The sequence below is a fragment of the Mastigoproctus giganteus genome, chromosome 14 (genome assembly GCF_048544385.1).
Source record: "Mastigoproctus giganteus isolate SK-2022 chromosome 14, ASM4854438v1, whole genome shotgun sequence".
NCBI lineage: Eukaryota > Metazoa > Arthropoda > Arachnida > Uropygi > Thelyphonidae > Mastigoproctus > Mastigoproctus giganteus.
In genome coordinates, this window is record NC_143588.1 from 81,404,255 (window position 1) to 81,430,536 (window position 26,282).

Sequence of the window (26,282 nt, forward strand, 5' to 3'; positions counted from 1 at the left end):
CATACAGTGTTAGACATCGTTCTTAATGGACATTTTACTGTACTTGAACATCGTATCATAATCAGTGCAACTCAGTTACATTTTCGGAGAATTAATAATGGTGGATAAGAATGAAAAAGCAACAGCGACTACAAAGGTAAGACAAACATTGAGTTTGAAAATTAAATTAGACATTTTGAAGCAAACTGATTCCACCAACGACAAGTGGATGTGTGCAATAATTGACTAGGGCTAGGCTGGCTATTATGATTGAAATGGAGAGACTTCTAAATAATTTTATTGAAGGTAATATTCAATGCAGAATTCCGTTAAGTTCAATTATTATTAAAGAAAAGTGAAGAGCCTATATGAAGAAAGCTCGCCCCGAAAAAATGTGGAACCATTTAACCCTAGTAAGGACTGGTTTGATAGATTTAAAAAGCGCTATAACCTACACAATGTAGCAATCCAGGGAGAAGCTGCAAGTGCAGATTAAGAAGGAGCTGAAACTTTCAAAAAAGAACTTGTTATAATTATTGAAGAGGGGTGTTATACTGTTCAATATGTTTTTAACATGGATGAAATAGGACTTTTTTGGAAACAAATGCCTAAAAGAAGTTTCACATCAAAAGAAGTAAAAAACATTCCAGGCTTCAAAGCAGCCAAGGATCGGTTGACTTTGTTGTTGGGTGGTAACACCACAGGAGATTTTAAATTAAAACCCCTTTTAGTTTGCCATATGAAAAATCCAAGGGCTCTTAAGCGTTTTGCTAAATCAAACCTGCTTGTAATTTTGAAGGCTAATAAAAAAGGTTGGATAACCAGGCCTCTTTTCATTGATTGATAATTCTTCTGAATGGAAGTGGAATGATAGTGTGCAAAAAATAACCTTGATTACAAAGCAGTTCTGATCATGGACAACATGCCAGGACATCCAAGTAAAGAGAGCTTAGAGAACAAACACATAAAATTTTTTACATGCCTCCAAACACTACATCTCTGATCCTACTAATGGACCAAGGTGTAATTGCCACATTTAAAGCATACTACATAAGGAACACCTTTTCCAAACTATTAAAAGCATCAACACTGAAAATGTACCCAGCCTAAAGGAGTTTTGGAAATCCTATAATATTAAAACTGCCATCTACAACATTTCAAGTGCCTGGGATGAAGTGACTCAGAAAACCATGAATGGAGTTTGGAGGAAAGATTGGAAGAATTGCTTAAAGTATTCCCAAGAACCTGATGATTCCGTTGAAAATGTTAAAACGCAAATTGTTGAGCTTGGAAAAGAAGCATGAGTAGATGAAATCGATGAGGACATACAAGAGATGATCAACAACAACAGGGTTGGCCTCTCTCTAATGGCGCCTCTGTAGCCAGGTGGGCAGGAGCAGCAGTGCGTAGCACATGCTTCTTGATTAGACTGGGGTTCGAGCCCATGAGCCACCAAATACGGAGGATGCGGAAAGGTCAGAGAATGACCACCACATATCCCCGGAGCAATATGGCCTTAGTTGCTAATGCTCCTAAAAACCAAATAACAACAACTCTCTCTAATGAAGACCTCATGGAAATGATAAAAGAACAAGAGCTTGCAATCAAGGGAGAAGATGATCAAGATCCTACAGATGAAGAACCGATGAAGTTGCTGACTGCAAAAGGACTTAGTAAAGCTTTTGAACATGGAAAAAATGTGATTATTTCTGGGAGAATGACCCTGACATTGAACGAAGTAAATGCCAAAGTAATAAGAAATTTGAAGAAAGAAATGAATCCCTACATGATGTTGTATGAGAGGAAGAGGGCCAAAGCACAACTCAAAATTGGCACATTTTCAGTCCGAAGATACGAAAACTTGAGAGCACAGGGCTATCAGATTAATAAATTCATGATTTAATTAGTTAATTACCACATAATTATACACATATGTAATGTAGAGTATTTTATATGTACAAAAATTGGAATATTAAATATTTTGACTAACATTTGTGCATTCTTTTCACTACCATTTATTATTGATTAGGAAATATCTTATGGAATAGACCGCAACTCACAAATACATGTTACCTTATGGGAATACAGTGCTCACTTGTCACTGATTCACTTAGCACTCTGTTTTTCCAGAATGAATTATCAGCATTAAGCTGGTGTCACCTGTATAACTGAATATGTTCCATCCTTCTCTGGAGCCTTGTTCTCCTTTAACCTCAGTAGCATTTTCTAACAAATGCTTTTTCTGAGATCATTATATCACTTATAATTTGACTGACTCCTTAATATTCTCCAGCGATTCAAGCTTGATTTCAACTGTAAATATCATTGAGAGGTAGTATCATTTAAATATCATTTAGAAATGTAGCAATATCTTCTGTATATTATAAATGTCTTCTTTATATCATGTTTTAGAAATGTCTTCTTTATATCATTTTTTAGAAATGTCTTCTTTATATCATGTTTTAGAAATGTCTTCTTTATATCGTGCTTTAGAAATGTCTTTGTGTCGCATTGCACTTTCATGTGAATATAAATGAATGTGGTTAGTTTTGTAAGCCAGTTTGCATTTTCTAGGTCGCTTCATACATTCCACAGTTGGCCAAGTTCAATCCTGATTATTGGGGAGTTAGCCTATGTACAGTTGACGGGCAGAGGTAACTTTTTTTTTTTTTTTTTTTTTTAATTTTGAGCCTGTTAAATTTAGTCATTAAGATCATACAATATATATTGATCAAATAATGAAAAAAATCAAAATTATCATATGATCCTTTATATAAATGACTTTAAATCTTTAATAAATCTTTGGAAAGATGGCAACAATTTAAAAAATTTACTCACTACAGCCCACCTGTGCTACAAAAGTCATCAGTTGAAATGAATAATGTTATTTTTGTGGAAAAATTCATTTTTATAGCTATATACTTCAAATTTTCATATGAAATCTCATTCTTCTCAGATTGTGCTATCAATGTTTGTGTGTATGAATTTCTTTTCTTTCTGTTCTTTTATTGGACAGAAATGACACATGACCAGCACAGAAGCATGTGTCATTTCTCTGTATGGATTGCATCAAACATTAACTTAAAATTCTTTTAAACATAACAATAACCACTCATTATAATAAACTTACCTCTTGTATACTGAAAATGATAAGAATCAAAGAGGAAGAAATTTCAGTATGATTGAGAAGAAAATTGGTTGTAAATGTAAGTTGTTGGTGACTTGCAATGTTTGGAATGTTGACCCAGCTGTATTGTTCTGGAAATAGTAGTTGAGGAATCCAAAAAAGATTCTTTCTCATATAGTAAATATGAGGAGTAACTAAAGTGTGAATTATTAAGTATCTCAGTTGTGAATGAGATAGAATATTTGAGCATAGGAGTGGATGAACTGGAAAGAAATCACTTTTTGGATTCATCAAGAGTCTATTCTAATGTGGAAGCTTAATTATTTCAAAAATTAAAAGCATTTTGAGTAAGAATTAATGCAATGACTGTGTTGGGAACACAGGAGTAGATTGTAATATGGTGATTCTCATTAGAAATGCATTATATAATAAAGGAAAGGTGATAAAAAGTAACTTGTAAAATAAGTTATTTCACAAGTTAATTTTACAAAATAACTTGTAAAAATAAGTCATTTAACCTTAAAATGGTTATCTATGTTAATCTGACCTGTAGTTTGCAAAACAGTGCCTCCCACTTTTTCATAGAACAGTAAGTCCTCTTCCTTAGTGCTACTTTCCATCTGCTAGTACCTTGATCATGAAGTTGTTAGTCATTTTTTCATTGTATTTTGTGATTTACAAATTATGGTTAATAAGATACCATATTTCACATATCATTACCATTTATTATTATTATTTTTTTAAATTTATGTTAGAGGTTCACAAAGAACTAACATGCTAAAAAACAGAGATTGAACAGGATCTGAAGTTAACCATTAAAAATGCATTGAGAATCAAAGTTCCACTTAAGGCTTTGCATGGAACAGGCCAGCATTTTGTGAATGGGTTTATGCTAATTCTGCCATTATTGGACTTGCCCTAAATCTATTTCAAGAGAATATCAGAAAAATAATATAATCATTATGATTATTATTATTATCATTCTAGAGTTAAAATGCCACATTTGAAGAATACAGAGAAGTAAGTTGTTCTCCATGTTATAATTAAACAGTATTAGAGACAAACTGAAAACCTTGTTTGAATTTTATGATTTAATGTTAAGGAAATATCATGAGCTAGGACTTCAAGTGGAATTCTTTGGAATTAATGACAGTCCTTGGCCATCAATCTTAGAATGGAGTGAAAGTTTTCTGGATATGACCCACACTAGTTAAAAGGGTTCTCTTCAGTGGTGATGAGTGCACTTGAATAGGACGTGTATGAGAATTTCTGCAGCTGCTGTTGAATTAACATTATATATTCAGAGAAACTACTAATATTAGTGGGAGATTGAATGAGACAAATTCAGTAACTGTTATGAATAGGAAAAACAGTTGTGCCAGTTATAACTTCAGATTGTTCAAGAAAGAGCTGTAGTGGGATTAAACTCAAGGTAAATGATGTAACAAATGAAAATAAAATTGTACGTTTTTGAGACCATAGCATATGACTAGGTATTAGATATAATTATAACTAGTATTTCTCTGATTTTCAAAAGTTGTTCCAATTTCTCATAGTAGTATACCTCTTTTTGGGGAACATTTTATTTCTTTCAAAGCTGAGTCAATATTTGGCAACTTGTCCGTAATGGAGATTGGCTGCATATAAGAGAATTAAAAATATCAAGTAAAAAGCTATTTTTTTCAAGGTTATAGTACTACAATTAGCAGAACGATTTTCTTACTCTACATAACTTCATGTCATTTATTTTCTTGTGACTTTTCTTACTTTTATTTTCATAACAATGAATTTTAAACTTTAAAAATGTTAATAATTCATTATATATTTACTAAGTTAATAATCAAAAAATGAACTCTTCTGAAAGCAACCACTTTCTTATGCAGTGCTTGAACCAAGAATTTTTCTTTTCTGCTGTCTATTGCATTGTACATTCATTCCTCCACTCACCACATTGCCAGCCAACAATAGAATTTTCAACACTTTGATTAATTATATCAAGTATTTGATCTAATCCTTCATTAAAATGATTATTTTAATGAGGTTTGGAATGGCTTGAACAAACTTTTAAAAGTGGCAGTTAGAAATTTTCATAAAAGCCTGTTTACTAGGAGTCAAGTTGTTGCATGAAGATTGACATGCCGAAGCTAATAGGTACTTAATGCATTTGCAAATGTCAAAAAAAAAAAAAAAAAAAAAATTTGTTAAAAAAACTTGTCTTTTTTTTTTTTTTTTTTTATATAATACCCAAGATTTAAAACTTATTGGAAACCATAAGGATAATGCTTCCTAATATGTCATTCATAAATTTTAATAACATTGATTTTCCCCAGGTCTTAGCAGAGTATTTCTGATATTATTTGTTAATTTCTCATTATTTGGGAGCTATAATTTTATGACGGAAGTTTATTATTATTAAAGCACTGTTGTATGCCATTGTCAAATAATGCTTAGTAATTTATTTTATTTGTATGATCAATTATTTTATAATATCATAACCATTTTATATATCATTAATTACTATATATATTTAAATAGTTAAGCATATTATTTTGGAGATATCTTACAGTATATTGATATTCTAGATATTCCATTGGTGATACGGAAATTCCCTTCACTATTCAGTCATCTGGAAAACCTCTTAATTATGCAATAGCCCTGAGTGAACTAGGAGCCGATATTGTCCACCAGTATATTGGGCAAGAACCTAGTGGGAGGATGTTTAATGAATTAGTATTAGATTTTAATAGTAAGTATGGAGCATGTCTTTCCTTCCTTCTATAAAATTGGTTTTTAGTCTAAAATTGATGTCTACATCACTTTAGAACTTAACATTTTGTAACTGATTTAGAAAATATAGAACTGTTAAGTCTGCCAGCCAGAAGAAAATGCCAGTGACAAATAAAATGAAACCAACTCCTACCTTTATTTTTATTTAATATTGCATTAAATAAAAATATATATGACAGTTAATATGTTACAATACTTCTTTGCTAAATTCAGATTTATTTATTTTTTTTTTTTAAGCACACATGCTTATATGTCCATTAACTCCAAAGAAAATTCACTCACCTTTCATTAAAATATAAAGACTGATGTCCTGAATAATGCAGTGCTGTACTGGCATTGTTAAAGTTGATATTTCTAACTCTGCAGCATTTAGTAATAGGCAGGTCTGTCTGTATTTTATGGTGTAAAGTTTGGCAACCATGGGAAGGTGCTATGTTTTAACAAACTCTGAAAGGGATAACACAACACAATATAGATGGTGGGCTCCTTCTACACAGCACTATTCAGAGGTTTCTGAGGGTTAGAAAACCAGTGGCCAAACATGCAGTGATTGCAAGTGATTGGTGGTGAGAAACGGAAGGCCACAGTTTTGGTCTAGTATTATTGTGCATTGGAAAGCAACATGTTATCAGATAAACTTGCCCCACCAAATTGTTTAGGTTGTTCAAGAGCACACTCCAACTACAACAATACCTCAGCATGATTCAATATTCAGGAAATAGTAAATATTGCCAGGAACATTTTGAGTCAATGAAAACAGTGAATGCAATATTGGTAGTATATTCTGGACTATCTAAACATTGTGGCCAACCAACTTTATGTTAATTACTAGTTTAAAAGTGTGCAGAGCAAGTCAAAAGACTCTGTTCTCCTTAGTCAGCCAGCTACCCATATCTCATGTCATTTGTTGGATGAAGTTGAAAAGGACCATATCACCAATATCCTGGATAGTTCAGCATATTTTCATCTTGCGAATTCTCTGATATAATGACACAGGACTTTTATTTAGGTTAAAGAAAAACCCAGCACAGTTAGATGGGTAAGTACATTTTAACGACAGGTGAGTGTAATTGAGGTGACTGCCATATTGGCAAAAAAGAGAAAGCATACTGTAATCAAAGAGAAATGTTTATGTTCATAGGTTTACCTTTAAAAAAAAAAAAAACCATGCCCTTATAAGGTTACCGTATTTCCCCATGTATAAAACGCACCTTTTTTCGAAAAATTTGGGGTCTAAAAACTGGATGCGTCTTATACAGTGGTTGTAGATTTTTTTTTACTTGCATTTCCCGCTTTTTCGCGCTTGTTGTCTTTCCGCTCATTGTTTCGCACTTGTTACTGGTATATTAGGTTACGTTTTGCCACGTTCTGCCCAGAAATGGCTCAGAAAATATTTTCGTACAGTGCTGAATTCAAGTTAAAAGTGATCCAGTTTGCAAAAGTGAATGGAAATCGTGCTGCTGAACGTAAGTTTGGTCCTTCTCCAACTGAGAAAACAATCCGAGACTGGCTACGGGAAGAAGAAGGCCATTAGAGGCAAGTCAGCAAAATGGCCTAATTTAGAGAGGGAATTGAAGATATAGATTGAGGAGCAAAGGGCAATTGGAATTCCTGTGTCCACAAAGATGGTTCAGCATGAGGCAAGAAGAATTGCTGATGAAAAAGAAGTTACTGATTTCAAAGGAGGACACAATTGGAGATTCAGGTTCATGAAACGGAATGGACTAAGCATGCGTACACGCACCAGACTTGCCCAAAAGATGCTTGAAAGCTATGAGCAGAAGGTCCTTGAATTTCATTGTTTTTTCATTCAATGTCGGAAGACACATCAGTTTGAGTTGGGACAGATTGCAAATATGGACAAAGTCCCCCTTCAATTTGATGTCCCAAGTAACAGAACTGTTGATAAGAAGGGGAGTGAAAACTGTAACTGTGAAGACAAGTGGACATGAAAAGAGCCATTATACAGTTGTTCTAGCTTGTTGTGCCAACGGAACCAAGCTGGCTCCTATGCTGATTTTCAAACGCAAAACAATGCCAAAAGAAGACATTCCTCGAGGAGTGATTGTCCACATTCATGACAAGGGTTGGATAGATCAGGATGGGATGAAGATCTGGTTTGAGAAATTTTGGAGCAGGAGACCAGGTGGGCTCTAACGCAAACCTGCCCTATTGGTGCTTGATCAGTTCAGGGCACACATAACAAAAAATACAAAGAAGATTGCTGCAGAGCAAAAAACAAAACTTGCCGTCATACCTTGACATCCCAGCTCCAACCACTTGATATCAGCATTAACAAACCCTTCAAAGCTGCCATGAGAGACGAATGGAACCAATGGATGAAGTCTTCTGGGGAAAATTTGACACCAGCAGGAAGAGTGAAGAAACCAAATATAGGAGAAGTTTGTACCCGGGTGAAAAGATCCTGGGATAATATCAAGATTGAGATCATTGTCAAGTCATTTAAGAAGTGTGGCATTTCAAATGCCATAGATGGAACTGAGGACGAGGCAATATATGAAGACAGTGATTTGTCATCAGACACATATGACGACAAGCTAATGGATGGGAGTTTTGACAGTGATGAGGAGTTGTATGAATTTTATGATGAATAAAACTTGAGTTCAATAACTTTCTCTAACTCTCTCTCTCTCTCTCTCTCTCTCTCTCTCTCTCATAGAACTTCTGTTTCTGCTGCATGTTTTTTCTACAGATACTTCAATGGGCACTGTTCTTCTGAATTGGCTTCTTTTATTCCCTCTCTTTCTTTCAAAACAGTCCAAACACGTGCCGTTACTAGCCAACATCCATTTACTGTCCAACTTCATACTCACAGAACCAACTTTTCATCTTCCCCGTTCATTCATTCAACTGCCGTTTTTCTGGAACAACCTTCCTTCATACATAGTAGTTTATGTCCCCTTAGGTTCATAATCTAAACAAGTGGAAGGATCCCATCAGAATTCAGCATGCTCAACCCATTCAAGGCCTTATACACCTCAATCAGATCACCGCGCAGGTGCCTAGTCTCCAGCCACTGCAATTTGCAGAACTTAAGCCTCTCTTGGTAAGAGGATCCCTTCATTCCCCCTCACCAATCTTGTTGCCCTTCTCTGTACATGCTCAAGCAAATCTACATCCTTCCTAAAATGAGGCCTCCAGACCTGTACGCAGTACTCAAGGTGTGGCCTGACCATTGCCTTATACAGAGGGACAATCACCTCCTTTTCCCTGCTAGCAAAATTCCTATATATCATTGACAAAACCCCATGACCTGCCCTGGCAGCCTGTCTGCATTGCTCAGAAAACTTCATATCTGACTGCACAATTACTCCCAGGTCTTTTTCATTTTCTACCACCTTAAGTGTAGTACCACACAGTTGGTACTTTTCTCTCGGGTTACTTCTACCCATATGCAGTACTTTGCACTTGTCAAGGTTAAACTTCAGTTGCCACTTCTTAGCCCATCTGCCCAAATTTTCTAGATCCTGTTGTAGCACACTGCCATTACTGCCATTAACAACCCTGCCAACCTTTGTATCATCTGCAAACTTCTACACTAAGCCTGATATACCTTCATCAATATCATTGATAAATATACAAAACAACAGTGGACCCAACATCAAACCCTGTGGGACTCCACTCATTATTCCATGAAGAGCAGCACCCATTGATTACCACCCTCTGTCTTCTCCCACTTAACCATCCTTTTATCCATTGTAGCAACTTACCCTTAATACCATTCTGCTCCAATTTGTACAATAGTGTTCCATGCGCAACAGCGGATGCCTCCGTAGCCAGGTGGGAAGGAGCAGCAGTGCATAGCACACGCTTCTTGATTATACCGGGGTTCGAGCCCGTCACCACCAAATACGGAGGATGCGGAAAGGTCAGGGAATGACCACCGCATATTCCCGGAGCAATATGGCCTTAGTTGCTAATGCTCCTAAAAACCAAACAACGAACAAAGAGCGCAACAGTGTCAAAAGCTTTCCTGAAATCCAAATATATGATATCAAAATTATTTTTTGCATCCAGTTCCTTTTTAACCACATCATAATAACCAATCAGATTTGTCAGACAAGACTTTCCCTTAACAAACCCATGCTGTGTCTGAATTATTGCTGCAGTCTTGTGTAGATGATCCTGCAGTGCATCTTTAACCAGTGACTCCATTATTTTACCCGGTCTGTAATTACTCGTGTCACCCTTCGATCCCCCTTTGTGAATTGGGGATACATTTGCACATCTCCAGTCCATGGGAACCTCTCCTAAGTCCAAGGATGCTCTCATAATTGCTTTGCCACCTCCTTTAATATAACTGGATAGATCCCATCCATCCCAGGTGCTTTTCTTATGTTTAACTTCAACAATTTCTCCTCCACTTTGCTCTCAGTTATTACAAAATCATGAAGTACCCTGCTACAATTTGATAACCTTCTGCCATTTTCAAACCTTAATAATTCCTCATGTGTGAATGTAGATGCAAAATACTCATTCAGTTTGTTTGCTATCTGAGCAGGATCATCAACAGTCGAACCATCGATTTCAAGTGGACCAATCAGATTCATCCCCTTCCTTTTAGAGTTTATATAAGTAAAGAAATCCTTGCTGTTTTTCTTAGCATCTTTTGACAAGGATTTCTCGTAATCTGCCTTCGCCTGCCTAACCGCCTTTGTAACTTGGTTACAGACTAGCTTATATCTGCCATAGGTTCTGAGTCGCTTGATAATTTATATGCATCCCATGCATTTTTCTTCTCTGTCACAAGTTAGTTCATTTGATAACCATTTAGGCCTAAACCTTGAAAAATATTTCTTAATAGGTATGAAACTTTTAGTAGCATCCACAATTAATTCCTTGAATGCTTCCCACTTAGAATTTACTGTTGATAACATCGTCAGTTGATCCCACTGTACAGAATTTAAAAACTGTCTGAGACCACTGTACTCACCTTTATGGAAGCTAAAACCCTTTCCTTTACCCCTGATGGTAATTAAATCTTTAAGTAAATCCCACATCAGTACACTGATCACTGCCACTTAGTGGTTCCTTTATCTGCAAATTCTTAATACACGAATGATCACTGCTGATAACCAGATCAAGAGTATTACTCTCTCTGGTTGCCTCTCGAACATGCTGCTGCAGAAAACAATCATCTAATAAATTAAGAGTAGGAGACCGGCGGAATTACTTGACAAGTACAGGTCACTGATGAAAAAAAGCCGTGAATTAGGGTTGAAATTGAAAGTGTCTGCAATTCTGCCCAGACACGATAGGAGGGAGTATATGATGAGAGCCCTGTCAATCAATTCGGCCCTGGAAAGATTGTGCAGGGCTCAAGGGGTAGAATTTTTTTCAGCCTGGTCTGTACTTGTTAACAGGAGAGACTGCTTCTACAGGGATGGGATACACTTAAATAGAAAGGGTGCAAGAATGTTTGCTGATGCTATCGAGGCAATGTTAGGTGGGTCGGAAAACTGCTAGATTGGGGGGATACAAGGACTAATAGATTAACAGTAGCCACTGGCAGAGGTGAAAGTGATTCTTGCACTGCTTCTATTGGAATGAGCCGCAGCCTGGAAAATAAGATGCAGGATATTTCAGAGACTGCTGGGAATCATTGGGGTACAAGTAAACACATGGGTTGTGTTAGGGTAGCTAAGAAAAAGAACAGGTGCATGTATACTTGTGTGTACACCAATGCTAGGAGTTTAGTAAATAAATTTGATGAATTTGAGGTATTGCTCAAAACATCAAAGGCAGATATTGTGGGGATTTCAGAGACGTGGTGTCACACAGATATAAGAAATGCAGAACTGGAATTTGGGGAGTACAATGTCTACAGAAAGGATAGACAGGATAGGAAGGGAGGAGGGGTTATGCTATTAGTTAAAAAACACATAAAATCCAAGGAAGTGAAGCCAGTCGACATCGCTGGACAGTGCAGTGTCGAGTCAGTTTGGTGTGACATAAGCATTGGGAGATCAAAATTGAGAGTAGGAGTGTGCTATAGGCCTAATGACTCTGATGTGTATAATAAGAAACTGTTCGGAGAAATAGAGTGGGCCAGTAAATCAGAGAGTCTTATAATGGGGGATTTTAATTTCCCAGATATTGACTGGAATTTGGGGGCTGGTCACTCACACAGTAGCAAGGCTTTTGTGGATTTATTGGATGATTGTTTTCTACATCAGCATGTTCGGGAGGCAACTAGAGGGAGTAATACTCTTGATTTGATTATCAGTAGTGATTCTTCATGCATTAAGAATCTGCAGATAAATGAACCACTTGGTGGCAGTGATCACAGTGTGCTGAAATGGGAGTTACTCAAAGAGGTAACTACCATTAGGGGTAAAGGGAAGGGGTATTGCTTTCGTAAAGGCGACTACAATGGACTGAGACAGTATTTAAATTCTATACAGTGGGATCAACTGATGATATTGCCAACAGCAAATTCAAAATGGGAAGCATTCAAAGAACTTATCGTGGAAGCTACTAGGCTTTACATACCAACTAAGAAATATTGTTCAAGGTTTAGGCCTAAATGGTTGTCAGATGAACTAATGAGGCATATGGCAGAGAAGAAAAATGCATGGGATACATACAAATTAACACGTGACACGGACGCCTATGATAGATACAAGTTGATCTGTAACCAAGTTACAAAGGAGGTTAGGCAGGCGAAGGCAGATTACGAGAGATCCTTGGCAAGGGATGCGAAGAAAAACAGCAAAGAGTTCTTTACTTATGTAAACTCTAGAAGGAAGGGGATGAATCAGATTGGTCCACTTGAGATCGATGGGTCAACTGTTGATGACCCTGCTAACAAACTAAATGAATATTTTGCATCGACATTCACACATGAGGAGTTATTCAGCGAGGGGAATGCCAGAGGTGTATTCAACTCTAGCAGTAAGCTAGAGAATCTTGTAATAACTGAGAGCAAAGTGGAGGAGAAATTGTTGAAGATAAACACAAGAAAGGCACCTGGGGTGGATGGGATCTATCCAGTTATATTAAAGGAGGCCGCAAAGGAGGTAAGCAAACCCTTAGCCATAATTATGAGAGCTTCCTTGGACTCAGGGGAGGTACCCATTGACTGGAGATGTGCAAATGTGACCCCAATTCACAAAGGGGGATCAAAGGCTGACACAAGTAATTATAGACCTGTGAGTTTAACTTCTGTTCCCGGAAAATTAATGGAGGCACTGGTGAAAGAAGCACTGCAGGATCATCTAGACAAGACTTCAGTTATAGCTAGGACACAGCATGGTTTTGTTAAGGGGAAGTCTTGCCTGACCAATTTGATTGGATACTATGATGCAGTCACAAAAGAACTAGATGCAGGGAATAACTTTGATATTATATACTTGGATCTTAGAAAGGCTTTTGATACTGTTGCACATGGAAGACTGCTGCACAAATTGGAGCAGTGTGGCATTGGAGGCAAGTTGCTGCTATGGATAAAGGGGTGGTTGAGGGGGAGAAGACAGAGAGTGGTAATCAATGGACACTGCTCATCGTGAACTAATGTTATTAGTGGAGTCCCTCAGGGTTCAGTATTGGCGCCTTTATTGTTTTCTGTATTTATAAATGATATTGATGATGGTATATCAGGCTTAATGTCCAAGTTTGCAGACGATACGAAGGTTGGCAGGGTTGTCAAGGACACTACTGACACTATGCTGCTGCAACAGGATTTGGAAAGGTTGAGCAGATGGGCTTCGAGGTGGCAAATGAAGTTTAACATTGACAAATGTAAAGTACTACATATGGGAAACAGCAACCCCAGAGCAACGTATCAACTCTGTGGTACTACACTGACAGTGGTAGAGAATGAAAGGGACCTGGGGGTGGTGGTGCAGGCAGATATGAAGTTCTCTGAGCAGTGCAGACGAGCTGCAAGAGTAGCTCATGGTGTATTGTCAATGATATATAGGAATTTTTCTAGCAGGGATAAGGAGGTGATTATTCCCTTGTATAAGGCAATGGTCAGGCCACACCTAGAGTACTGTATACAGGCCTGGAGGCCTCATTTCAGGAAGGATGTAGAGCTGCTGGAACGAGTACAGAGAAGGGCAACTAGATTGGTGAATGGGACAAAGGGGTTCTCTTACGAAGAAAGGCTTAAGTTTTGCAAATTACAGTGTCTGGAAACTAGGCACCAGCGGGGTGATCTGATAGAGGTGTACAAAGCCTTGAATGGTTTGAGCATGCTCAGTGCTGATGGGATTCTTCCTCTAGCTCAGAAAAATCACCTGAGAGGGCATAAATTCAAATTGAGGAAAGACAGATGTAGGATAGATGTGCGGAAATTTGCCTTTAGCCAGCGGGTGGTTGGTGGGTGGAACAGACTTCCATCCCTTGTCGTGGAAGTTGATAGCCTAAATAAGTTTAAGGCTCAGCTGGACAGGTATTTCGAACGAACAGAGGGGTGAAGTGGAAGTGGTTATTTTTATTTATTTATGTTACTTTTTTTTTTTTTTTTTTTTTTTTTTTTGGCTGATGCTGCATAAGCTTGCTTTCTTGCATCAAATGCCTCTACTAATGCTAATGCTAATGCTAAATCCACAAAAGTCTGACTAGTGTGTGTGAGTGACCAACCCACAAGTTCCAGTCAATATCTGGGAAGTTAAAATCCCCCATTATAAGACATCCCGATTTACTAGCCCACTCTATTTCTCTGTACAATTGTTCATTGTACTCATTCGAGTCATTAGGCCTATAACACACTCCTACTCTTATTTTTGCTTTTGCAGTGCTTATGTCACACCAAACTGACTCAACAGTGCACTGTTCATCGATATCAACTGGGTGCACTTCTTTTGATTTTATGTTTTTCTTAATTAACAGCATAACACCTCCTACCTTGCTATCCTGTCTATTCTTTCTGTACACATTGTACTCCCCAAATTCCAGTTCTGCATTCCTTATATCTGTGTGACACCACGTCTCTGCTATCCCAACAATATCTGCCTTTGATGTCTTGACCAACACTTCAAATTCATCCAATTTATTTACTATACTTCTAGCATTGGTATACATGCAAGCATACATGCTTCTATTCCTAGTTACCCTAACACATCCCATATACCCACCTATTTCACGATGACTGCCATCCATCCCTGAAACCCCCAACACCTCTCGCTCCAGGTCGCTACAAAGGGTACTAGGAAAGTTTTGCAATACAGCTTTGTTTATTTAATTTTTTCAAAGTAATTTCCTCTACATTCAATACACCTCTCCATCCTCCGAAACCAATCTTTAAACCAGTTCTGCCAAGTTTCACTAGGGAGTAAAGCACACTCGTTGTCCCAAGCCCGTAGAAGGTCCTCATCACTGGAAAACCGCCTCCCTTTTAGCTTCATTTTCACATGCAGGAACAGTGCAAAGTCTCAGGGAACAAGGCCTGGACTGTAAGGAGGGTGCTCGAGAAGTTTCAGTCCTGTCGTGGTCAAATATTCGGTGCAGGCTTTGGCATGGTGAGCTGGAGCATTTTCGTGATGGAGGTACCAGGTGTCCATTCTTGACTTTGGCCGCAGGTTCTTCATAGATCCAATGACTTTAGGCAGGCATTGTTCAGTATACCACTTAGCTGGGACTGTCTTCTGCGTGTCCAAAACGACACATTCCACAATTCCACTCGATTTGAAAAATACAGCTATCATTTTCTTCTTTACAGATCGGGATTTTCTGACAATTACGGGTGTGTCGTCATCATCAAAGACCCAAACTTTGTTTTGAGCCTTGGTCGGCAGATCGTAATAGTACAGCCAAGTCTCGTCACCTGTCATGATGTTGTTCACATACCGAGATTGTCCCTTATCAAACTTTTTTAACATCTCCCGGCACCAAGTCACACGTCGTGTCATCTGCTCTTCAGTCAGTTGATGCGGCACCCAGAGAGAACAAAGTTTCTTCACGTGCAAATGATCTTGCAGAATCGAACGAATTGCTGGTGCATTTAGGCCCAAAGTATCCTCTATCTGTTGGTAGGTCACTCGCCTGTTTTCGTCAAGCATTTTCCTCACAGCAGTAACGTTTTCCTCCGTAACTGACGTTCGTGGCCTTCCCGGCCTCTCAGAATCCTCCAGAGTGAAATTTCCCCTTTGGAATTCTCTATACCACCTGAATATCGTTGTACGATGTGGACAATCATCATCTAGTGCAAGAGTCATTTCTTCTAAGCACTGGTCTATGGTTAAACCACGCACGAAATTATACCGCAAAACTGTCCTTATCTCATTTCGTGACCACGATGCCATCGCAAGCACTTTACACTCTCACTACTAATGAATAACTGAGCCCATCGACTTGGCACGGCGGCTACTATGCACGTATGAACATGTCTCAACATGCAGCAACAAGCAGCTTCCTGTGATTCATTGTTGCATCATATTGCAAAACTTTCCTAGTACCCTTTGTACTTATTCTAATAGAAGTTGTGCAAGAATCACTTTCACCTCTGCCTGCGACTACTGTTAAACTACTAGTCCTTGTATCCCCTCAAGTTAGCAGTTTTCCGACCCACCTAACACTGCCTCGATAGCATCAGTAAATATTCTTGCACCCTTTCTGTTTAAGTATATCCCGTCCCTGTAGAAGCAGTCTCTCCTGTTAACAAGTACAGACCAGGCTGAAAAAAATTCTACCCCTTGAGCCTTGCATCATCTTTCCAGGGGCGAATTGATCGACAAAGCTGTCATCATTTACTCCCTCCTATCGTGTCTGGGCAGAATTGCAGACACCTTCAAATTCAACCCTAATTCATGGATTTTGTTCAACAGTGACCTGTACTTGTTAAGTAATTCTGCCGGTCTCCTACTCTTAATATCATTAGTGCCAACGTGTACAACTGTATCACCTTTTGTGCCCTTAAAAGATGATATCCGCTCCACAACGTCATCAACCTTTGCCCCTGGCAGACATACCCTGGTCCTGTTCCACCTATCCTTTTTACAAAGCATGTTCCCCGTTTCCCTGACAATAGAGTCACCAACAACTACTAGTTCCTGTGGGACCAGCACATTCTTCCTTGGGGGTTGCCACTGTGTTGCGTGATGACCAAGTGCAAGCTCTTGTGTTGATGTGGGCAGCTGAGAGCTTGATGGGCCCTCAATTTAGATCCTTCGAGGGCATCCACCCTGTCCTTCAAGCTCTCATATAGGCCCATGACAATGCTGTGTTGTCGCCTGATTTCCCCGTATTTGTTGAAAATTACAATCTACAGAAGTTCAAGTCTAATGTCAACAAATATCTTCTTTTGCCTTCTCAACCTCCAACCCATGCACAGTAAAAAGTAAAGTGCAGCCATTATCAACCCACTGCAGGATGGAAGCCTCCTCAACAATTCATGTTGAGGGAAATGGACCATAATCTGCCTGCTGGTCCAGTGCGGGTTGGCAGATCGACCATATTCAGCAGTCAGGGGCTTGAACCCCGGTCTACTCAAAGAGCGTGTGCTACTGCACTCCCGCTCCTGCCCACTCGGCTACGGAGGCCATGCACAGTACTAAGTACTATAGGTTCTAATACCCCTCATGTTTGGGGTTTTCATAAAAAAAAAAAAAATTCATTGCTGCTTTTCAGAACCCTTTTAAAAATCAGGATCACACAGTACAGGGAAATAAGTATGAACACTTGTATTTATTACTTATATTTTGTATTTATTGTGTTTATGACTTATACAGGCAATCCCTGTATAGCACGGTACTTCTACAACACGGTTTTGCTCTAACATGATTTGAGAATTGGGGCAATCCTTGCACAACATGGTACTTAAATAATACGGTTTCGCTCTAACACACTTTGAGAATTGCAGAATCTCGCATAAAATGGTATTTTTGAGCTTTTGTGCTGAGAAAACCCTGCTAGTATGTTAGATGTAATTTTCAACATTTCCATTCTGCTGTTGATTCGCTAGTCATTATCACCTTTGTGATATTTTTCAAAAGCATATTTCTGGAGGTCACTACCATAAAACAAAAACAATTTGCAGTTCCCGGTTTATTGGTCTTTTCTGTTAGTGTAATCAATTGTAAATGGATAGTAAACTCAATCTTCTTGCATTTGCTTACACTGTACTGATAGCTGGAATTCTGTGGGTTTTCGCGTTATTATGGTGAAATGTATTTCCCCTTCCATGAAATATTCAATCATATAAAAAACATAAATAAATTTTCAGAAACTCATTACTCCATATCTCATTTATGCATATCGTGTTTGTTGCAACTTGTGCATGCTATATTCTTTGTTACTAATTGCTTATCATTTTACTGTTTTTAATTTTACGGCCAAAAAAAAAAAAGTCAGTGAACAGAAATATCAAAAATACAGTACATATTAATTAAGCTATGTACGTAAGTGTAAATTTATTTTTATTTTGCTAACTGGAAAATATTCTTCCAATTTTCACATATCATTTAACTTTGTTAATTGGTAAGGTAATAAAGTTAAATTTGTGCTTTATATCTAAGCGGGGGGGTCCACTGTATTTTGTTGGGAGATCCCTGGGTTAGGTTCTGTGCTATTGAACTTGTGCTTGTTTGAGACCATAAAAAATGCGTGACTTCAAAACATGCAGATTGTGATTTTTAAAGAGAGCAGAAGGTAAACGAAATGTAGATGCTGCAGAAGAGATTGTGCTTGTGCTTAGCAGTGAAGAAGAGGAAGAAAATTAAATGAACATACATTATCTGACATATAAGTATCACAGTTTGTAAGGTAAGACATTTGTTCAGTTATTACAATTTAAGTTACTACTAATAAAAAATAGTTAAAATATTAAGCTATTGCTATTATAAAAATTAAGTTTCCAATAGTTATAAAAAAAAATGGTGTATTTTTGCTAGCTTTTGTAAAGTAACCCTCCTTTGCCTTTTTGTACTGGTTCTTAGTCCCATATAACATGGTTTCGTATTACACAAGATTTTGTAGGAACCAAACTATCATGTTATATGAGGGTTACCTGTATTTTAATAATTCAGAGTGTATTCTGGCAATTTGTAATCCTGTCTTGTTTAATACTTTTGAGATATTAATTAATAAATTGTGTTTATTCTGTGTTAATCTATTTTATATTTTTACTTCTAAGAAAAACCACATAATCCTATGGTGAATGCTGGAGCCATTGTTGTTTGTTCACTATTGTTGTATCTAATTGAGGTAAGCTCCTTCCTTACTTTAAAATTTTATAGAATAAACCTTTTTTTTTTTTTTTCAAAATCTATATATAAAAGAATATTTTGGAAAATAGTGCTTTTTTTCACGTGCAAACTTTTTGCTTTCCGCAAGGCCGGACTAACTGCTATTGCATCATACTGCAACAAAGTGATTGACAGGTCTGTCTCAAAGACCACGCCTAGGCACATCACTCTTAAATTAAGCTGCATATACCACAGTGATGACTCATTACCTGATAGCATTTAGTAGCGATATGAAGTCACACAATGTTGACAGTTTGGCCATTGTTAATTGTGGGATTTAATTTTAGAATTCTACATGTCTCAAGGCAACGATTCAGTTTTTTCAAAAGTTTCTTCAGCTATTAGCAATGTTGTTAATAATGGCAGTAATAGAAAAGAGGAAGATTGTATCATAAAGGCTGAGAAGAAAAGAAAAGATATTGAAGAGTATGATGCAGCACTTAAAAATCCTGATATCGAAGAAAACAAAGCGATTAAAATAAGTTAAAGGCTTCACAATTAAGAAAAGAAAAATGTGAAAAGAGCAAAAAAAAATGAATCACAAATTGTTGATAGCTCTACCTGAAACTCTAATCATTGATAAAAAAAAAAAAAAAGAATCAATTGTAAAAAATGATAAAGCGGTAAAAGACGAAAATGCTCAAATAGAGATTCCTGAAAATATTCGCAGTTTGGGAAATTTAATACATGATGTTTTTGGAAGTATTGAAACTCCTTTGGAAGAAAAGTTTCAATTTAGCAGCAACAAATAATACTGTTCGCTAAATGAAAAAATTTTATCCAAAATTGAGATTCCAGGAGAATTGAAAATAGTTTATTCATCAGACCAAATTATGCTAGATAGTTATAATGCTGAAGAATAAAACTCTGAAACACTTTATTCTCTGGAGCCTTCAGGTTTACCTCTGCATAAATTACTGTTAAAGGTAAACACAATTGTTATGGTTTTAAGAAACTTAGATATAAAAAATGGAATTTGCAGTGGTACACGACTACGTCTAGTGAAAATAAGGAAGAAATGTTTGGTTTGTGAACATGTCACAGGTAACTGAGCTGGATCGAAAGCATATATTCCACGGATTCATATGTATTCAAACAAAGGGGAATATAACTTCATTTTTAATGAACACAGTATGACAATAAACAAAAGTCAAGGTCAGACATTATCTGAGGTTGGTGTTAACTTAACTTCACTGTATTTTTCGCATGCACAATTGTACGTGGCATTAATCAGAGTGAAGGCAGCTAAAAATCTTTGTATTAATGTAAAACAAATAAAAAAACTGGACAAGAAATGTTTATAATCAAATATATAAATGATGGTTTTTTTATTAATTTGTTTTTAGCTAATAAAATAATATAATATTTTTGCACATCTTTTGATTATTAGAAGGGGGCGTGGGGGGGGGTTCCCCACTAAAAAAATTAAAATATAAAAACGTATAATTTGGGTTTGTGTGACACAAGTCAGAGGGGAGCGAAGCATCCTTTTGACATGTAAAATTTAAAAAAATATGGATTATATCATTTGTGGGTAACACACAAGTCGCACCTCTGATTATAAAAAAAAGGTCATATTATGCATTATCGTCTGACAGGTGAACAAATTTGTTTTTATTTCTGATAAAGTTGTTTGTCTTTTTGAATTTTGTTTGAAGTGCACCATGTGAGCTATATTGTTAATAGATTTCAATACTTAGTAAATGTGATTTTTTATTTTTTAATGAAAAATTTGAAAATTTAAAAAAGGTTTTTTTTCACACACATTATTTTCAAAGAAACAAAACTTTTATTAATTATACTGAAAATAAAAAAGCCATAAAATTACGTTATGTATTAATATTTTTTGTCAAAGAAATAAATAGATAAATAATAATAATTATAATCAATGCAAGAAACCATTTTACATCAATAATAATAGAGACAAAAAATGCATTTGTACAATAATTAAATATAGAACAGTATTTAATTTCTGTAGCCAGTGGGTGAGAAATGTATAAGTACATTCCTCACCCATTAGTTGACATGTTTTTACATTACACTGAAACCAGAACTAGCATGATCATTTGGAAGGCAAAAATAAACATGCCATACATCACTTGATAGGTTCTGTCCATGTAGAATTTCAAGTAAACAACAATTATTTAGGAAGGTGGACTAAAAATTTCAGCTATTAATCTTAAACTAATAATTAATGCATAATTGATTAAGGGTTGTCTGTCAGTACTATGCAAGTGGATTAATGATTTATTAATATGTCTCCCCTCAAAACTGTTTGGGATGGGAGAGGATCAGCAGAACTTTGCTAACAGCAAAAAATTAATGTGAAAAGGAGAGTTGCATGTAAATACTGTAAGTGTTTAACCTATCAGTAATGCAAATAAGACATACTTACACATGCAACTTTAATCCTAGAGACTGCAGCAGAATGAGCGTATGTCCTCATTTCAATCTCAGCCTTCTTGATATGCTTGAATGGTTGATTCATTCAGCATCATACTTCATATAGTTGAGGAAGTACAATTTTCACTATTATGGTGATTTTTTTTCCCTTCTTATACCATAACTTGAGCTAAAGTTTTTTGCATCAGTATTTATATATGAGCATTGTTTTAGGCTGGACTGTACTAATGACCTATATAACTGTTATTGGGACTCAGACAATTGCATAAATGGACTGGAAGAGAAATTGTCATGCTTGAATGTAAAGAAGGTATGAGAAGCTGATAGGATTTATCCAGTGATATTAAAGGAAGTGACAAGAAAGATTGCCAACTCTTCTGTTATTATGCATCTGTCTCTGGACTTAATTTGTCTCAGTGAAGTGGAGATTTGCAAATTTCTTTCCGCTTCCAGAGGTGAAATGAGTAATTGCAAACCTTTAATTTTAACCTCTCTAGTAGGTAAAATTATGGAAATATACAAGAAACACAGAATGGGTTGGTTAAAGAGAAATCATGTCTAACTAATCTGATAAGCTACTATGAGGTTGTCATGAAAGAACTAGATGCAAAGAATAATTTTTACATTGTGTATTAGATTTTAGCAAGGCTTTTTATATTGTCATGCATTGAACACCTCTGATATAAATCAGAACAGTATTGTGGATAAAAGATTGTTTGAATGATAGAAGACAAAGGGTGGTTATAGATGGCTGTTGCTCTGACTGTACAGGGTCGTGAGAGAAGTTCTGTTGGGTTCAGTACCGAGTATTTCTTTCCAATCTGACACAAAGTGCTCTCAGCATGTGGTATTTTATCTATAGTGTACTTCACTAACAGAGAGAATTAATGTGATGAATTTTGCTGGCAGGGACAAAGAGATAATTAATCATTGTATGGAGCATTATTATATTGTATGAATCACTGTATGGTTAGGCCACATATTGAGTATTGTATATGGCGGTTTGGAACTCCCATTTCAGAAGATGGATAAAGGTGCAGTTAAGAGTAACAAGATTAATTATTGATACAAAACAGCACCCCAAGAGAGAGTGAGAGAGAATCAGTTTTGTTGGTCGCAAAGTATTAAGTCCACTTAATTGAGGTGCTTTAGGGAATATCTTTTTTATTTTCATAGTTGGATGGGAATTTTTTTTGTTGTTGTTTTCATAGGTGGACAGGGATATAAATTTGTTTTTCATAGATGGATAAACTAAAGCTAGAGGGCATGCACTTAAATTAAGGAAGAATAGCTTACACTGGCTATACGAATATTCTGTTTTAGTCAAAGAGCTATTAACTTTTTGGGGATAAATTTTCACTCAATCTTGTAGAGCTGGAAAGCTTATACAAATTTAAGGAAAAATTGGACAGATCTGAATGGATCCAAGTGATTTTTTTTTTTTTTTTTTTTTTTTTAAGGCTGATGGAATAAGTCTGGCTTCTTTGCATCAGTTTGTCTTTATAAATATAAACATACATACTAACTTTGTGCCATCAGCAGGAAAATCACTTTCACTAATATTTTTATTTTTGTCATGATGAATTATATTTATTTTGATAATAAAACAAAACAGTCCTTTTGAAAACAAATTGAGATGTTGTGCAAGGTAGGTAAGGACAGCTTGGTGGCAATTTGACTGCACTGAACTCACTGTATAAAATATATTCTATAAGTTTTCATTTTTCACTTTTAACAAAATTTAGTGTTAGTGATATGGTGAAAGGAAGCACGGGCTTTTGCTGCAAAAAAAAAAAATAATAATAAAATAAAATAAGCTACCTGTTTGATTCACTCATGTTGTCAGCCTCAACCACCCATGGAGACAACTTATTCCAGTAATCAAAAATTCGCTGGCTAAAAGAAAACTCCCTATGATTCAGTCTAAACTTCTTCCTTCATTTTATTTTCATTAATTTTACTCTCTCCTCTCAGAGCCTTTTATGTGTTAATCAGGTCTCCTCTAAGGTGCCTAGTTACCAAACTCTGTAGCCCAAATATTCAAAATCTTTCCTCATGTGGACATCCCTTTGCCAATTTCACTAGGTGTAAAAGTAAAGTGCAGCCATTATCAACCCACTGCAGGATGGAAGCCTGCAGTGGGTTTCCCTCAATAATTCATGTTGAGGGAAAATGGACCATAATCTGCCACGCTGGTCCACTGCGGGTTGGCAGATTGACCGTATTCAGCAGTCAGGGGCTTGAACCCCCGGTCTACTCAAAGAGTGTGTGCTACTGCATTCCCGCTCCTGCTCACTCGGCTACGGAGGCCGTTCACTAGGTATATTGCCCATCTTTGGACCTTTTCAAGATGCTCATGTTTTTAGGTGCAGTCTCCATTATGAACACAGTATTCCAAGTGTGGTCTTACAATTACCTTACACAGTGGAAATTATATGGTGGTGTTAAACAGTGAGTATTAAAAATATTTGAATTAAAGAGGTCTTCCCACACACACAGCTTCATGATTTCCAAGTCAGCTCTGGCTGCAGATAAGCAAGTTTATGAATCCATTATAGAAGAATATGTTGTGACTTATTATTATCATTAGCCATATGGTACAAGGAAGCCTGAGGCTTATGCTGCACCAGCCAAAAAAAAAAAAAAAATTTCTGAATTATCGAGAGAGAGAGAGAGAGAGAGAGAAGTAGAAGGGAATCACCAAGAAAAATGAGAATGATGATATCCAGCTCAAGACCCTGGGTGTGCCAAGCCCATACCAGATGTGAGCTCCTGGGGTTTCATATTGCTTGAAGTTAAAAAAATAACCATATTGCTTTCATATTGCTTGAAGTTAAAAAAAAATAAAAAAAATAAAAAATGGTACAAGGAAGCATGAGGCTTATGCTGCACCAGCCAAAAAAAAAAAAAAAATTTCTGAATTATCGAGAGAGAGAGAGAAGTAGAAGGGAATCACCAAGAAAAAGGAGAATGATGATATCCAGCTCAAGACCCTGGGTGTGCCAAGCCCATACCAGATGTGAACTCCTGGGGTTTTCATATTGCTTGAAGTTAAAAAAATAACCATATTGCTTTCATATTGCTTGAAGTTAAAAAAAAATAAAAAAATGGTACAAGGAAGCCTGAGGCTTATGCTGCACCAGCCAAAAAAAAATAAAAATTTCTGAATTATCGAGAGAGAGAGAGAGAGAGAGAGAGAGAGAAGTAGAAGTAGAAGGGAATCACCAAGAAAAAGGAGAATGATGATATCCAGTCAAGACCTTGGGTGTGCCAAGCCCATACTAGATGTGAGCTCCTGGGGTTTTCATATTGCTTTAAGTTAAAAAAATAACCATTACCATTTTTTTATGTATGGTATACATGACTTGTTATTGAAACTTATTAATTTTATTGTAAACTGTTCAGTTACACTCTTTATATCAGCATTATTAATTATAACTTTATATGCATGTATAGTATGCATTAGTATCAGTATTGGCAAAATAATGGAAGGAAGGAGACCTATGTAGCATCATCCAAAAAAAAAAAAAATAATAAATAAATAAATAACCAATATCACCTTCTCTCACTTTTTCTTTCAAGTATTTGTTCATTCTCTTCATATATTTAAGCTAGATAGAAGCTGGCAACTGTTTAGTTCCCTGAACGGAACATGCTGCTTCATGTGAACACTGTATGTGCACAGGCAATTTTCTTGTAATGGCGACTAAAATGATGCAGCGCTTCATTCTTGAGATAATAAAACTGTTACCCATATGAAATCGGAAGCACATGTTTGAGTATGTTTACATTCATTGGTTATGAAACAATTGCTCATTGCCTTTGTATAATTTATATTATACAAAGTTTATACATTGTGTAAAGTTATAAATTACACACAAAGGTGTGAAATTTATACCTTTACACAATAGTGTGTAATTTATAACTATGTATAATTTATAATAATAAAAATTTTATTATTTAGAAAAGTTAATCTGTGAGGGAGGAAAGAAGATTAGTGCTGTATATAAAAAAAATAATAATAATAATTTGTTCCATGCAAAACAGTAAAACACCATGCAGTGCTTATGTCATGAATATATAAAATAATTTTAAAATAGTAATAAAAACACTGACTGTTTATACTGAACAGTGATTTCATTGAGTAAAAAAATTATTTTGTGGTAAACATGGATCCAGATTATTAATATCTAATAAATTTAAACATCTTTAAATAGGACTATAAGTCCAGTTTTTTTTAGTCAATTTAAAAAATCAGATTAAATAATTTATCTGCTCTCAATTTCATGAGGAACTTTGTAAGAAATGTATGGAAGTGGTTCGTTATTTAAAATGATATTATTTAAATTTATATATGAATCTTAAACCCATAGTTCGGAGGTATTCAAATTTAGTTCTTGTGTATAGGTTTGACCTAACCAAGCTGTCAAGTGTCAAGAATGCAGTAGACAAGCACATGCATTAAGTTGACCATTGTTTAAGCTTGTGTGACTGCTAAATACAGTTAATGATTACATTGTTGCCAGAATGATTAGTTGTAAACTACTTTGGCCTATGTGATTGTGCTGGAGTATAAACAAGAATATATTTTTTTTCTTAATTATAGTAATTTGATGTGTAATGTTCTGAGGTATTATCTTTTTAATTTAATTTTAATATATATATATATATATATATATATATATATATATATATATATATATATGTGATTTTTAAAATAGATAAAGAGTCTGTGAACCACACATTATTTATATACTTTTGCTTCCTTTACTGCTGCA

At 36.1% G+C, this 26,282-nt stretch overlaps 1 protein-coding gene across 1 annotated transcript in view; it reads left to right on the forward strand.

Annotated features, from left to right (window-relative positions):
• GLS (glutaminase) overlaps positions 1-26,282 on the forward strand; it is a 207,017-nt gene that overhangs the window by 77,400 nt on the left and 103,335 nt on the right. The window contains exons 5-7 of the mRNA XM_090388434.1: positions 2,554-2,633; positions 5,689-5,852; positions 18,990-19,060. Coding sequence (XP_090244560.1) covers positions 2,554-2,633; positions 5,689-5,852; positions 18,990-19,060 — 315 coding nt within the window. The remainder of the gene's footprint in view (positions 1-2,553; positions 2,634-5,688; positions 5,853-18,989; positions 19,061-26,282) is intronic.